At 37.0% G+C, this 15,571-nt stretch overlaps 1 protein-coding gene across 1 annotated transcript in view; it reads left to right on the forward strand.

The window, feature by feature from the left end:
* LOC102065012 (uncharacterized) overlaps positions 1-14,855 on the forward strand; it is a 42,391-nt gene extending 27,536 nt beyond the window's left edge. The window contains exons 9-13 of the mRNA XM_026798529.2: positions 6,835-6,992; positions 7,966-8,008; positions 11,095-11,281; positions 13,413-13,548; positions 14,305-14,855. Of these exons, the coding sequence (XP_026654330.1) occupies positions 6,835-6,992; positions 7,966-8,008; positions 11,095-11,281; positions 13,413-13,548; positions 14,305-14,404 (624 nt within the window). The 3' untranslated portion in view covers positions 14,405-14,855. The remainder of the gene's footprint in view (positions 1-6,834; positions 6,993-7,965; positions 8,009-11,094; positions 11,282-13,412; positions 13,549-14,304) is intronic.
* Positions 14,856-15,571: the final 716 nt, after the last annotated feature.

Here is a 15,571-nt window from a genome sequence, read left to right on the forward strand (position 1 = left end):
TCACAAATGTTTTTGATTGTCTTTTTTAACTAGAGTTTCTCTAATGTTTATAACAATATTTTGCATACAGGTCATAAAATAAACGCCTATTATAAAAAGATAAATCTATTTAACATTATTTAAATTTAATAGTATTTAGATTTAAAATATTTAAACTTTAAATATTTTAACTTAACAAAATTTAATATTATTTAAACTTAGTTTTAACAAAAATTAGCTGATTTTAAATTTTATATAACTTATATTGAATATAATTTTAATTTTAACAAAAAACTTTTGGTCAACAAAAGTTTGTTTTTAATCATAATAAAAAGCAAGTGATATCCTAAAATAAATATTAATTGCTGTATGTTTTTGTTAATCACATGTTTTTAAAAATCAAGCTTTTATTAACTAAAATTTGAAATTATTAATGATTTTATTTTTATTTTATATTTTATTATGATTTTATTTTTATTATTTATTATTATTATTATTATTATTTTATTTTATTATTTATTTTATATTTTATTATTTTATTTATATTATTATTATGTTTTTAAGGTGGCTGGCACCACTTTAAAAAACAAGTATTTTTTTGAATTTAGAGAAAAAAAATAATTTTTATTTAAAAATAATTATATAGTAATTTTATAAAATGTCTCTTTGAGGAAATATATCAACAGATTTTTTTTGTGTAAAATAAACATTTTTTAGCTTAAATCTTTGAAACACATATACTATTTAACGTTTGTGTTTATACATTATTTTTCATATTAATAATTTAATAAAACTTTTAATCTATATCGAAACTATTTTTTTTTAATTCAAAATGTATATTACTCCTAATTTAGCTTTCAGGGCTTGAGCTAAAACCATGTCATTAGAAAACTCTGGGTTTTTCATTTCTTAATTCTTTTTTTAAGTTCTTTTTCCATGGTGTGTGTTTACTTTTGACTCTACAAGTTCATTATAAAGGCTATATGAAATACATTTTTTTTTAAGAAAACAGCAAAGCTACATTGCATACCACTGGAATAAAACATTGTTTAAGGTATAGCTATAGAAAAACTCCCCTGAATTTAGTGCTCGCTTTCACATTTATCACATCTAAACAAAGCTCAAAAAATACAAAAAATACATTTATTATATTTCACTTCTACAACCACTTTAACTTGTTTTTAACATTTTTAAATTTTTCAAAATACAATTTTGAAGTTTGATGTTTTACTAACTAAGTTATTTTGGGCTTCTGATGTCTAAAGTCTGTTAGGAAAAACAAAAGTCCCTTTTAACACTTAGGTGAAAAACGCCGACGCCATGGTTCTTGGTGTTGTTTGTTTATTATCACTGGTCTTTTAATTGCAGTAGGCATCTTTTTTTTGTTGACAAGAGTTTTATTTCTTATGGCTGTGTAACTGAAGCTTCGGAGAGGGTGAGCCCCCCCGCGCTGGGCTCCGTTTCACAAGACGCGCCAGCAGGCTGACTCCGTTGCAGCCACCGCTGGTCGGGGCGCTCCCCCCGCGGCTGCTTGGTCCCCGCGCGGCTTCGCGGCGTGGCCCCAGCCGCGCTCGGCTCCCGCCGCGGCCCCCCGCGGCTGCGCTACCACCGCTGCGCCCATGCCGAGTTTGGAGTAGGATAGCCCGGCAGGCGTCCCGAGCCGCGGCTGCTGCTTTGCATTCAGAAATATGCTGAAGCAGTGTGTGGTGTATCACTTGCCATGGCTGGCTCAGTTTCTTTGCTGGCTTATCATCTCCTAACACTGCTTCCCACAGTATATCCCCAGATTTTATCCGTTCTGAGAGTTCATAAACCGTATGAGGGTTAAGGAAAATCTCTTCAGTGTATCCGTAGGCTAATAACAAATTTATCCCCTTTATCTCTCGCCATTTTAGATACACGGCTAATAACTTATATGCTGCTTGCCTTTTCATACCTCTTTATTTTTTCGTGAGCGCTCTTGCAGCTTTCCAGGCTTCCGGCAGCACGTGAATGGCTTGAGTCATTGATGTGAACCCCAAGGGTGCTTCAAAGTTCCGGCACCATCTCAGCTGCGAACGAGACCCAGCTTCAACTTCCTTGACCGTGGCGTGCTCTCTCCCCCTTTTTCTTTTAGTCTAGACGAGGGGGGTCAGCGTTCAGGGTCACCATGTGTCAAAGGAAGGGGACCAGGACACCAGTTGGTTCATCACAGGCCCTCAGGTTCAGTCCGGTCCCGGTCCTCAGGTCCTTCTGGTCCAGTTTATTGAAGAAAGTATCAGACACTTATACAGCGAGCCATAAGCCATATATGAATATTCTGTAAGCCAAGCAATCTATTGGTTAAACTATACCATGAACTCTTCCTCATTCCTTAGGGGTTACATCTCTCTTTTCTCATGTCTCTTTCACTGTTTGTTATTATACTACAGCTAGGCCCAAGGACACGCTATTTTACAGGTGCAGGACTTGGAATTAGCCACGGTTTTGTACTTTTCCATTCTCTAGCAGCTAAATTCCCAAGTTTAATGCCTCTAGGAAGCCCTTAGGCATAGTGTGAGTGATTAAGACAAAGTATCTCAAAGCTGAGGGCAGATCAGTGAGAACAGACATGCATTTTTTATAATCCAAAATAATTACACCCCAACCTGGTAAAAAGCTATTACATCACTTAAATCATTAGATGTTAGGTCAAATCCCTGTTTCCATTAGAATAGAACAGAGAAGGAAATAAATGCTTTTAAATTATTTTCATTTCTGTAGTATATGGAGTCCAATTTTTACACCAAGAAAGAAATGCCCTGCATGCCATATGCAGAGCCTTCAGAGCATTTCAATCTATGGCAAATATTCAGTCCTTTGTTGTCTTGAGCAAGCCTGTGTGTTCATTGCTAAGCCTAATCACTTTATATAAATGGCTTAGCTAGAAATAGATTTAGATCTAAGCCATTGCTTGTAGAGGTGTCACTGCTATTTGTTTTTCATTTTTGCTTGGAGCTGTATCACCATAGGCTGGAAGCTGCCACTATATATAGAGCCTGTGTATAATCAGATTTCTTAACGTTTACCATGACTCCCATGGCTCTAGAATGTATTTTTCAGTTGACATTTAAGAACCTGCTGAATCCATTGTCTCCAATACATCCTCTGTATTATTTCTGTTGAGAAATGAGAAATGATGCTAGCTGATGATATATGTGTTAATTTTGGCTTAAAAGATTGCATACCCTGACCCAGAGAAAGTCATACACAGATACATTGTTTGATCTGATTCAAGTTGTTCAAAATTTTAAATTAATATTTCTTTCTGTGAGACTTGGTCTTGCAAACTTTCATTACCTTTTGTGGAATTAATTGCAACAAATTAGAAAGAACCAAGAAAGAACTGGAATGTGAAGATTAACCATTCCATGAGACCGTTTGATTGTATTTCATCTGACAGCTAGTACTATTTGGTGTGTGATAATTAGGTTCTTCAAATCAAAGAAGCTTTTAAATGTTTTTCCATATTGTTTTGTTCTTCAGTGTATTTATATTCTCTCTAGTATATATGTAAATTATTTAAAGCAAAACGAAATTTAAAACTAAGTAAATTCATCTCTACTGGCAAAAAATGCCATACAAACTGCTCTGGAGTCTAGAGCTCCCTGTTCACTGACATACGCAAGGCCTTTCCTCGAGGGCAAAGGAAACAGATGTAAGGAAAAAAGACATTAAAAGCATTCATTTTTTCTCTGCATTGATCTCTGCCCAGCTCAAAGAAGAAGTGAACAGACTTCAGCTGTAATTTCCTTAAAGAAACAAAAAATGAGCCTGCCACAAATACAGTGATTAGAAAAACAGACAGACACAGGGAGAAGAAATTTTCGGTGATATACTAAGCAAGAAGCAGCAGACCTCAAGGAGAAACTGGTCAGAGAAAACCAGAAGTAATAGATGGTGAAAATTCCAGCGAGAGTTGTGGACACATCTGCTATGATGGAGAAAGCTAGGCAAATAAGAAATAAGCAAAAAGAAAAAAAAAGTTCAGTTTCCTGTCTCAATTAAGAGATGTCTATTTTAAGAACACTGAGGGACACCCAGGAAGATATTTTTGAAAGACAGTCAAAATTTGGTCATGCCACTAGTGACCTGAAACCAATCTAAACCAGTGACTTCAGGGCAACTGCCTCACACTTCCTACTGCCAGTCTCCCAAGTTAGCCAAGACTTCCTTTTCTGCTTTCTAGCCCTGCTCAGTTTTCATTGTCTTTTAGATTCCTTCTGGGATTTGATATTGTTTTCTGTAAAGTTGCTTTCATTCCCTCTTATTAGTAGTTGTAGACTATTTTGTGTATTACTTTCAAGTTCATTTCATAGTTACTCGTGTCATTACTTTTTGTATTTTTTTGCTACTAATAGCATGAAATGTGCATAGATTTTTTCAGCTGCTTCTTAATGATACATGAAGAAGCATGTATAGCATATATAACTGTGCTTGAACAAAACTTGAGTGCAGTGAATCCCTCAGGAAATACTATGAGTGGCATTAACTGGAATTCTGGAATTGTACCAAACTAAATAGAACTATATGCACTACCTTAATGAGCATTTGATAAAATATAGAAAGGAGACATCTAATTTTCTATTTTTATTTTCTTCTGATTTCTGTTTCTCATCATTATACATTGTTTAATACTTTAAATTTCTTTTGCAGAAACATTTAACCTAAAACTCAGATCATCTTAGGAAAACCAGCAGTATAGGAATGGTTACTTCAGATGTTTCTCCTGTTCATAGAATAGCATGTACCAGAGGAGCACCTGCTTCCTGCCTTCTACCTAGAAAACTTGATCCATGTTTGATACTGAAGACTGCCTAGAATTCATAAACTAGATGATCACAACCTTGAGGAAAGAAAAAAAAAATTAGTTTAGTGCAGAATGGAACAGTAGTAACTAAAATCTGAGTTAGTGCATTTAAAATCTGTACAAAACATGATCATCTCAGGCAGCATCACATAGGTATATTAGGTTCCATAATGGCAGTATCATCAATGGGTTGAACTTTAGTCTCAGGCAAAAGAAAATACTTCTATAATTTTGGGTTTTTTTATAAATATACCTTTGACAATTCTTGTAACAAAGGGATATTTTCCAAAGGAATGATCTCTTATTCATGAAAGCCACATGAGTGAAAAAACCCCCCTTACAAATGTGTGGATGTGACACATAGGCCATGGTGTTAGCAGTGAACAAGGTGGTGCTGGGCTAATGGTTTGACATGATCATTAGGAAGGTCTTTTCCAAGTTTAACAGTTCTATGATTCTCTGGTCTAGATTATCAGAGGGACCATGTCTCTCTGTCATTCAGTGAAAGGCATTTGGTCTCCCTTTAAATGCATCCAATCAATTTTATCCCATTCCTCAATGTTTTTGAAACACAGTAGGCATAAATAATTCTTGGTGCCACAGAACTTCTATTTATATTCATTCTAGATAACACAGAAAGTGTTTGCAAAATAGGTTTATAGGGATATGCAGTAATAGTGATCAGTCATTTCAGTATCAAAAGTGACCATTGCCTTCAGGACCATGGACAGGATCCCACTGAAGAACGCCTCCTTGGCACAGCACAGGCTGTGCTCACTGTAGGAACAGGATTTGGACCTGAATACACATTTTGGTTATGCTGTCTTTGCAATGTTATTTTGTGTCTGAAGGCATTATAAGTAAAGTAGTCACACAGCACTGACAATTTGCAGGATTGCCTTCATCTTCTTCAGTTTTACATTTAAAAAAATTAGTTTGGCATTGAAAAAGTAGGAAGACAAGGAAGTGTAGAAATCAAAGAAATGTATTGATGAATATTTATTTATACTGTTGTCATTATTAGGGACTATTTTGTTTCTACAGAAGAATTATGTGTAACAAAGTGATATTTCCATGTGCCAGTGAGAATGCAATCAATTATTTAACTATTTAATTCCCACAAGAGCATTTTATTTTTCATGGAAAGCTCTTTATGTTTATTTTTAGGTTAAGAAAAAATTACACCAGGTAGTTACAGTTCAGGTCCTTCTGACTAAATTTAATTAATTCCCAGCATTCAACCAGTTTTATTTTATGAGGCTCCACCATCTGTGTATTTTGCAGATTGCACTCATGATCTTCTGAGCCCCCAGCATTAACTTTCTTTTTTAATTTTATTTCCACCAAATTTGATGCAATTGTTAGAACTCTGGTCACAGATCATCAAGGAAAAGGGGCTGAGAATATTTTTTAAAACACAGCCAGAGTTCATTGTCCAGATGTGTGCACCTTTGTTTTGAGTTGTGACACGCATTTAAGGAAAGCTGGGCTGGGAAACTGCTTCACCTACCCATGTCCATAAAGGACCTTAATGGCTCTTTATTGCGAACCACTTGGAAAGACATTTGCAGTGCCTTTCAGTCTCAAAGAGCTTTGATAAAATCAGAAGCAAGCAAAAAGGTTTTGAAGTGCTCAGCATTGAAGGTTGTCTGAATTGTGTGGGAAGGTTTATGAACATAATGAACTGAAATTATGCTCACTATTATCAAGTATAAGTATTTTTTACCTGTATCTATGAATATAAGGTGAGTGTTTCTCCATAAACCAAACTGCAACCACTGCATTGTTTATCAGAGAGACCCAGGATCCTAAATTCTTCAGTGCACTTTGAAAATCCTGGTATCACTCACCTGCACCCCAATGTTTGGAATATATACACATACCTAGAAAGTTTTTTTGCATGCAGATATGGCTTCTGATGAACCAAAAGCAGTCAAGAGAGGAAAATCAGACATGAAAGTTTAGAGGGTGTTTGATTAGTTTCATATTAGCTCTGAACTTTGGGCATTCTTTCTTTCTAATTGCAGGATGAAGGGAAGTGCAGACCCCTAGAAGTAACAAAGCTGGAAGGAGCAGAAATTGGTGTCGACACAAGTCTGGGTAAACCATTTGTTTTTAAATGTATACCTCAAGCTGGAAACAGGATTTTCTACTTCTGTGCAACTTCCAATCAAGAAATGAAGAGGTAAGAAATCTTTCATTTTAATGGCTTCTATTTTGTTACTCCAGTATGGGAAGAAGGAGGTTGCATCTTTGGAGGATGTTCACAATACCTACCTTGATCCTTAGGGAAAAAAATTAAAAATCTATCAGCAATTTAAGGGAAGATAATGTTTCTATTTCTCAGTTGCAGAAGCTTCAACAATTATTTTTCAGTTTCATAGCTTTTTTCTTTAAATAAAATCTTTAACATTCACATTGTGTTACCCCCCTGATTTCTTCATTTATCCTGAGAACAAAAACTTCACCCCTATTCTCATGCCTTCTCTCCCACTTTTATATCAAATGGAAATGTAAGTTTTCCTGTGGATGTAAACTTGCTTATCAGTCTCTCTTCTGCCCAACAAGGATAGCGCTAGTAACAAATACAATCCCATCTTCATCTCCTTTTCTGTCACATTTTCATTTTAGTATTTTAAAATGCAAATGTGCCACAAAAACATGTTGGTTCTGATAAGAGGCCATGTCTTTAGGTTTGACACAGAGTTAGAATTTAAAAATAATGTTTTTCGTTTCCCAAAGATAACAGGTGACAAAACAAAGAGATTAAAATCACCCATAATATTTTAAAGGGTTTTTACATTTCCCACGAATTCATTGTCTACATTATAACAAAGACAAGGAGAGTAATCATTTAGCCTGACAAGTTGAACTATATTTGAACTATACATTTTGATATATGGATTCTCCTGTCTGCAATATTGCCTTTATTTATTACACTGTGTTACACAGCAAGCTTTGTGACCTAAATTTTGGAGAGCCAGTAATGTTTATTTAGATTTAATCCATTCGTTTTCTGAATTAAAGCCTTAAATATGTCCTGAAAATTGTGCATCCCTTTAGATGCTGCATATGTCAGCAAGAATTGGAAGAGGCAGTGAAGCACATTTGTTCTGATCTACCGGACTAATCTATTCTCACTTTTTGTCATATTACAGGTGGCTGGAGGCTATGGATAAAGCAGTGCATCCCATCCATCAGGTAATGCTGTATTTAGGTGAGAAGTGTGTGTACAGCAGATTGTGCAGAAGACTGAGAGAGAGTGTAGCTGGGTCAGATGCAGACAACATGGAAGCTGCACACTCTTGTTCTGTTGGTCTGTGAACTACTTCCAATCTAAGAGCCATATACAGAATTATGACTCAGCTTATATGCTTTGCTGCAATATGGTGGAATTAATCAAAATACTTCCTCTCCAGATATGAGCAGCTTTAGGCTGGTTTCGAAACATAACATGAAATTATTGTAGCAGGCAGAAAGCAAGGCCTTGTGTTAAGCCTTAGGTAATACTGTTCAGTTTAAAAGAAGAGAAGGGCCATATCTTCCTAAGTATTCCCCACCTTTCTGCCTTGATTGCAGTCAACCCACTTTTTCCAACAGAATATTGGGTGACAATGAGACATGATTGCTGAGTTCTTATTTTCTGTGTTTTCAGAGATAAAGAAAGATAAGTATGTTGATAAAAATTGACTTAACCATCTCTTTACACTGTTATGTTCTTTGCTGGCCCCTGTGGCTGGGAAAAATACAGTCATAATTGATCTTGAGCTGCTACTTGGAGATGTTACTCAGCCCAGCATAATTCAGTATCAATGGTCTCTGGCTGACCCCTGAAATGGGACTTGAAAAGCTAACTTTAGTATTTCCAGACTTTGAACCATAGAGGTCAAAGACATTTTAGTCTGCCCTTTCCTGGCCCTGTGAGTCCTACTCTCCTGCTATAGACAAACCACCTTTATAAAAATATGAAATTTGCAAGGTACAAATTAAAAGCTGCATTTATGAGTGAAAAAAAATTATATGAGTGATTCCTTCAGCAGTATTTCATGATAGGTTTAAAAACAGTGAACGGTGTTTCTTGATGCTTTAGTACCTTTTGATGTAAAATTGATTGAACATATATTTCTTGTGGCTTTAGCTTTCACATGAGGTTGTAAGTGCGAAACCAAACTAGTTTCCAAGTATATTCTTCCTGAGCACTTCTCAATATGAGGGAATCCACACACTTGAAAACAGCAAAAATAGATCAAATAATTGAAAGTGTGTATCCTAACCTAAAGAAACATTAAAACAGCCTGAGCCAAAAAAGAATAATAAAGGCTTACACAGAAAAAAAACACATCAAAAGAGTCAATCTTTAGTGTAGAATGCATAAAACAGTTAGATAAAATTTCCAGCATTGAACATACAGAAAGATCACTCATGCATTCATCCATTAACAACACAGTAAAAAAAAAGGGAAGGGAAGGGAAGGGAAGGGAAGGGAAGGGAAGGGAAGGGAAGGGAAGGGAAGGGAAGGGAAGGGAAGGGAAGGGAAGGGAAGGGAAGGGAAGGGAAGGGAAGGGAAGGGAAGGGAAGGGAAGGGAAGGGAAGGGAAGGGAAGGGAAGGGAAGGGAAGGGAAGGGAAGGGAAGGGAAGGGAAGGGAAGGGAAGGGAAGGGAAGGGAAACATTTAGTGTGTGGTAGTGCTTCCATACAAGTGTGAATGCAGTATCCCACTGACAGACACCATGACATTTTCTTTGAAACCCAAAGAGCAGATGGTGAGTTTCCTCTTGTCAGATTTTATAGAGTAAAGACCACTGAGATCAAGCAATCAACGCGACAATTTTTTTAAAAAAAACTTCATACAGCTGTGAAGTAGACCTGTTTGTACCTAAAAAACATGTACCGAAAAATAAAATAGGTGCAGAAAAGGCAAATCATTATTTTAAGAAGACACTAGACATTTGGATATTTTCTATCACATACACAGTAATTTCATTTTCAGCATTGAATTTTGTTGTTACTTAACCCCAGTAGCAGCTCAGCCCCATACAGCTGCCCACTCACTAGCTCCTAGTGTGAGGGGGGGAAAGAATCAGAAGATTAAAACTGAGAAGACTAGAGGGTTGAGATAAGGGTGTTTTAATAGGTGAAGCAAAACACACACACAGAGGTAGAGCAAACCAAGGGATTCATTCACCCCTTCCCATGCCTGGACAGGTATTCAGCCATCCCCAGAAGAGTAGGGCCTCATCACATGTTATGGGTATTGCTGGCTGGGGGCTATTTACAGATCATGAACATGACGGGACTGCTGTGGAACGTGCCTTGAGCTGTTTTATTTTTCAGCATCAGTCTCACTACATGGTTATGACAATGGGAAGATGCCAGCAGCTCACATCTCAGGCAGCAGACCAAGAACTTAATGTTACAACTTACTTTATAAGTTTCTTGACCAATCACACAAAGCAAAAGCGTATTGACACTAGTTCTATCCAATCACCATGAGCACATGTACTTCTGGTTAAAACAATGCTTGCTTATTTTGAATACAATACCTGCTTGTAAGCCTTAAAACACAACGCACAGAGCTCCATTATTAAGCTTTAACCTTCCTAATATCTTGCTAGATAAACTTTTCTGTAGCTTAGAGAGTTATTCTAGACAAGTGTTAATACACAGACCATTGTTCTATTTGTCCTTGCTTTTCTGCAGTTTAAATAACTTTTCTGCTGACCTATCTCATGGCTGCTGCTTAGCTCTAATCACAGTTCTGCTGTCTCTCAGGCTTGCCTTTTGCAACTTTCCAAAAACCCTCTAATTTTATGGATTCCCACAATGGGTACTCAGGAAGAGAAACACCACCACTCTAAACTTCTCCCCACTTCCATTTTCTTCCCCAAGTTTCATATGCTGAGCATGTTGTATGTTCTGGGATATCCTTGTGGTTGCTTAAGATCACCTGTCCTGGCTGAGTTCCCTCCCAACTCCTTGTGCATCCCCAGCCTCCTTACTAGTGGGGTGAAGGGCAGAAAGCCCTTGGATCAGTTCAGCCCTCCTCTGCGATAAATAAAACATCCCTGTGTTGTCAACACTGTCTTCAGCACAAAACCCAAACACAGCCCCATACTATCTACGGTGAAGAAAATTAACTCTATTCCAGCCAGAGCCAGCACAACTTTTCAAAAGATTTTCACAGCAAAAGGTAATTTCTTAGCAGAAGACTAGAGCTCGTGTCTTTTCATACTGGCATGTCCTCCTTAATTTTTTACCAGAACATTTCATTACGTACTTACTTTACAGAACCATGTGTGGGTAGATGTCACACTACATAACACTACACTCCCACCATTGGCTATCAAGAACCCCGAGTGCCTGGGGCTTCTCCACCAGCTGGACAGGAGCAAAGATGTCTGGATTCAGCACTACTGCATTCTGAAGGATGGTTGTTTGTACTTTTATGCCACTCTCCGGTCTACACCTGCCCAAGGTAGGGATGGCTGCTAGATTTTAATTTATTATTGTAGTAGAAATGTTTCACTGCAGTTTCCAAGTAGAACTTTTACCATTAATGGGAGTTTCTTATCAGGAAATTCATGCTGTTCCATGAAGGTGAATGACTCAGTTTCTATTTATTCACTAGCCACCTAATTCCTGACCCTAGTATTTTTTCCTCCCACATTTTTATTTTTTTCTTTCTGAAATGGAGTTATTCTGCACACATTACCTTAGGAGCAGTTATCAGAAACAAGATTCACCCTTCTAAAGTACTTTATGATGGGTTGAGGCAGTGCCACTGATGGTAGTCTCCTGAAAGCTGTCAAATCCTGCGTATTAGGAAGTATCCACAGATATCATGAACTCTGACTGGTTGCCCTGAAACTACCAGGCTTTCACATGACCTTGTTAAAGCTATTCCATCCCTCAATTTGCAGAAGTTTCCTACTGCTGGAGAGCCTGTGGTCTGGGATGCAGCCATAGCTATTTGCAGCTAAAGCTGCCATCTCTCCTGCCACAGCAGGAGAGGGTGGCTGCCTGCTTTCAAAGCAGCAAATGATGCTACGGGGGTCAATTGCAAGCAGAGCTTACTTCACACACAGAGAGGGGATGGCTGAGGACCTGTAAGTGCTTCCTCCGTCTGCTAAGGGAGCAGGCAGTCAGAAGAACCAGAAAGAAAATACTTTTCTTTTTACTCGCTAGCCAGTCTTCAGACCAAAAGGGAAAAAAATTTCTTAGCACTTACACTATTATGATCAGGCAGAAGGTACTCCACTTTCTGTCATTTGCATAACACTCTTCTGTAAAGACCCTGGGGGGCATTCTCGGGTTTAGAGAGACGCAAGAACCTTCCATCAAAAAGCTCTGTTAGACCATATTGGCTCCTTCCCCTATTCCTAGGTTCCTGAGCCACACCTATTCCCTATTCCTTGATTGGCCTTCATCTTTGTACTGCCCTAAGACCAGGCTCAGCCCCCAGGCCCCTGTAGTGTGGTTGCCGGAACCTGAACATCTCACCACGTGGCTGAATAAAACATCTGTGGATATTATGCAAATGCCCTTTCTCCTTTCTTACCCTGGACTATGCTAGCAGCAATTCAGACTGCTACACTCTTCATCTGCCCAAGGCCATACTTACAAAATGACTAGGGATTTCCTCTTTACATTAAACCAAAGCTAAGGTTTTCACAGAGAAAAACAATGAATTATCAGGAATCCAGAAATTAGGTTTTATGCATTTATGACCCCGAAGCTTATGTTCCCACTGCCAAATATTTTCTTTTGGTGCTTAAATATCCTACCACATAAAAATTCTTCCATATGAGAGCATTTTTTTCTTGTTAGTGCATTTCTTTTCCATTTTCACCACATATTCTCATTCTATTATATCATTCTCAATGCTAGAACATTAATTTGGTGCTGTTGTGCCTAAATATGAGACTCCCTAAAATTAAAGATCATTTTCTCCAGATGTTTCTGACTATTTACCATGTATGTATTCAGTGAACTTACACCTTAAATTGCACTGCCGTAAAGTCTGAAGCAAAAAAAAAAAAAAAAAACAAAAAAAAAACAAAGCAAAAACAGTTAAAATGAAAATGCCCAGAAGATCAAGTTCTGTCTAATGCGTCTCCTTCACAGCCGGGTAATGTGGCCTGCCATGACACCTCAGTTACTAACGGCAGCAGCAGTAACCAAAACTGATTTTAGGCACGTTATTTTTCACGTTGAAATTCATATCCGTTTAGTTTTTAAAGAATAAGAAAGAAAGTATCAGTGACAAGAGCGCCTCTTCCAAAGAACTTTACAGTAGCTAGAGGCAGCTTCATTAATGGCAGTCAAAAACTAGGAAAAATATTTCACCATGTCCTATTTAATGAAAAGCTAAGTAAATCTTTATTGTTCATCATTTGATAGATAAGAAGCCTGTTTAACATTGTTGAGATCAATTTTCATAAAAGAAACAGTACTTTCAGATTTTTAAATATAAAGTATATAAAACTCTGTGAAGACACCAATCTGAAAATCCAGTTTGCCAGATTTGTTGGTATGCTTGTAATTGGCAGTAATTCTATCAATGGTATCTGCAATATATATAATGCAAACTATTTTATTCTATCCAGGTGGCCTTTACCTGCAGGGCTACATTGTGAGTGAGCAGTCCCTGGGCTCCAAGAGATCTGTCATTGAACTCAAACCTCCATCCGAAGAATTTAAAACTTTTTACTTATGTGCAGAGAATGTAAATGAAAACAAAAGGTAAACCAAATATTTTTAATTTGTCTTTTTTTCCCAGTTTATTTACCAGACGTTAGGAGACCAGGAACTCTGTAGCTTGGGAAGATCTAGTGACAACTTTGCAGTCTGTTTTTACTTTTCCCCCTAGATTTCCCTTTAGCAGTAGCCTTAGTCAAACTGCAGTAAAACATATCCTGTAACATGTGAGTCATCAGTTCTGTTCTTTTCAATGCTGGAACAACAGCAAGGCTGGCTTGCAGAGGTTTGGAAATAAACCTGGATAAGGTGTTTTTCACAATTATGTGTGGGTGATTGTACTGAACACAAAAGCTATGGCACTTCTCATTAGTGAAAGTGGAGTGTATATCCTTCTCATTCCGAAGAATTATTGACTTTGATCAATGACCATTGTAATTTAATTAATTTAAGCAAATTGGGCAATGGAAACACATTCTGAAGGTAAATTCCCTCAAATCTAGTAAATCTAGTCAAATTCCAACATCTTTAGGGGTTTTTACCTAAAGCCTATTAATTACACTACCTAGGTTTAATTTAATGAATAGAAGACAAAGCTTTTCAGTATGTTGGAAAATTGCTGTTAAGCTATATTGTTTTTGTAGCAAACTCCTCCACCTTCTGCATCTCTCCAATCCACTGATTATGAGTAGACATAGTAATAGAATTGAATTCCACTTACTAAAATTGTGTCTCAAAGGGCAGAGAAATGCATACATAACACTTGATCAGGGACAATTGTTGGTCTTTAATTTCTTCTAGGTGGATTACAGCTTTGAAAGCTTCAATTAATAAATGGTTACCCCTACACCAGGCAATCCAAGATTTCATGAACAGACCACTGGAGGAGACAAGGATGTGAGAAGAAAGCTCAGGTTTTCCCCTGTTTCTGTTCTGCATTTAAGATTCCATACTATATCTTTTGAGTCATCTCAAGAGATATTCTAGCAGCAGTTAATCTTTAGCATTGCTATACATTCAGAACTTTTGGAAGCATTAAAAAATACATGCAAAGAAATGTTGCCTCCTTTGTCACTGTATTTTGTGTTTCTACTTCAACTCAGACCACACATAGAGTCTACTTTACAACTGTGATGTGACTCACATTCCACATACATTTTGTACTCCCTACTGGGTTTTTTTTGGTGGTTTGTTGGTTTTTTGGGGTTTTGGTGCATTTTTTGCAAATGCAGTCTTGGCAAAGTGTTCTGGTTTTTCATCCAGATAATTCATATATAGGCTTACCTATAAGTTTCTAGGTGTAGTGATGCTTGAGACCAGCTGGGTTTACTGAAGAGTTAGCAGCTACATACTATTACATGGAATAAATCTGTACATTTTTGTTGTACTTTTATACATTCTGTCTTGATTTTATGATGATTTTGATTTGGTCATCTGCCATCATATCACAGCACATTTGTGAACAGAAATCAATTCAAGAATCAATTTTTTTTTTCCTCCAAAGCTAGCAGTAAAAGACAGCAGCATAACTCTTCCTATTAATAAATCTGGATATTCAATTTCCAAGCTCATCAAAACACCAATTCAAGTAAAATTACAGAAGTTAGTTCAAAAATGCACCCAATATAAACAAAAAAAATTTTCCCATCTGTAAAACTGTAATTATAAAAGCTGCAATACTTGCTTTTCATATGATCTTTAGACCTAAGATTGTTTAACACACCAGAAACTCAGCTCCTCACTTGCTGGTACCATTAGCCTGGAAGATATCAATTGCAATGCAAAAAAATTTTTAAAAAAACAAGTGGTGCTCCCCCAACCACTAGAAATGTATTTTTTAGGAGGCAGATTCATTAGCTTTACATGCTTGAAGCAATAGTACTTCAAAGAATGCTGATAAACTGTTCCAGTTATTTGCTACAGTGACTTGAGCGATTTATTTCAGAAATAAGAATGGTTAATTAAACAGTGTAAGAAATTTTTTGAAAACAGGCACCCAACCCTAGATATGTTACCATGTTTGCTTTGTATAAATCTGCATTCGAAGGTAAAATGCACAACTGTATTT

This window comes from Zonotrichia albicollis, chromosome Z (assembly GCF_047830755.1).
Source record: "Zonotrichia albicollis isolate bZonAlb1 chromosome Z, bZonAlb1.hap1, whole genome shotgun sequence".
Taxonomy (NCBI): Eukaryota; Metazoa; Chordata; class Aves; order Passeriformes; family Passerellidae; genus Zonotrichia; species Zonotrichia albicollis.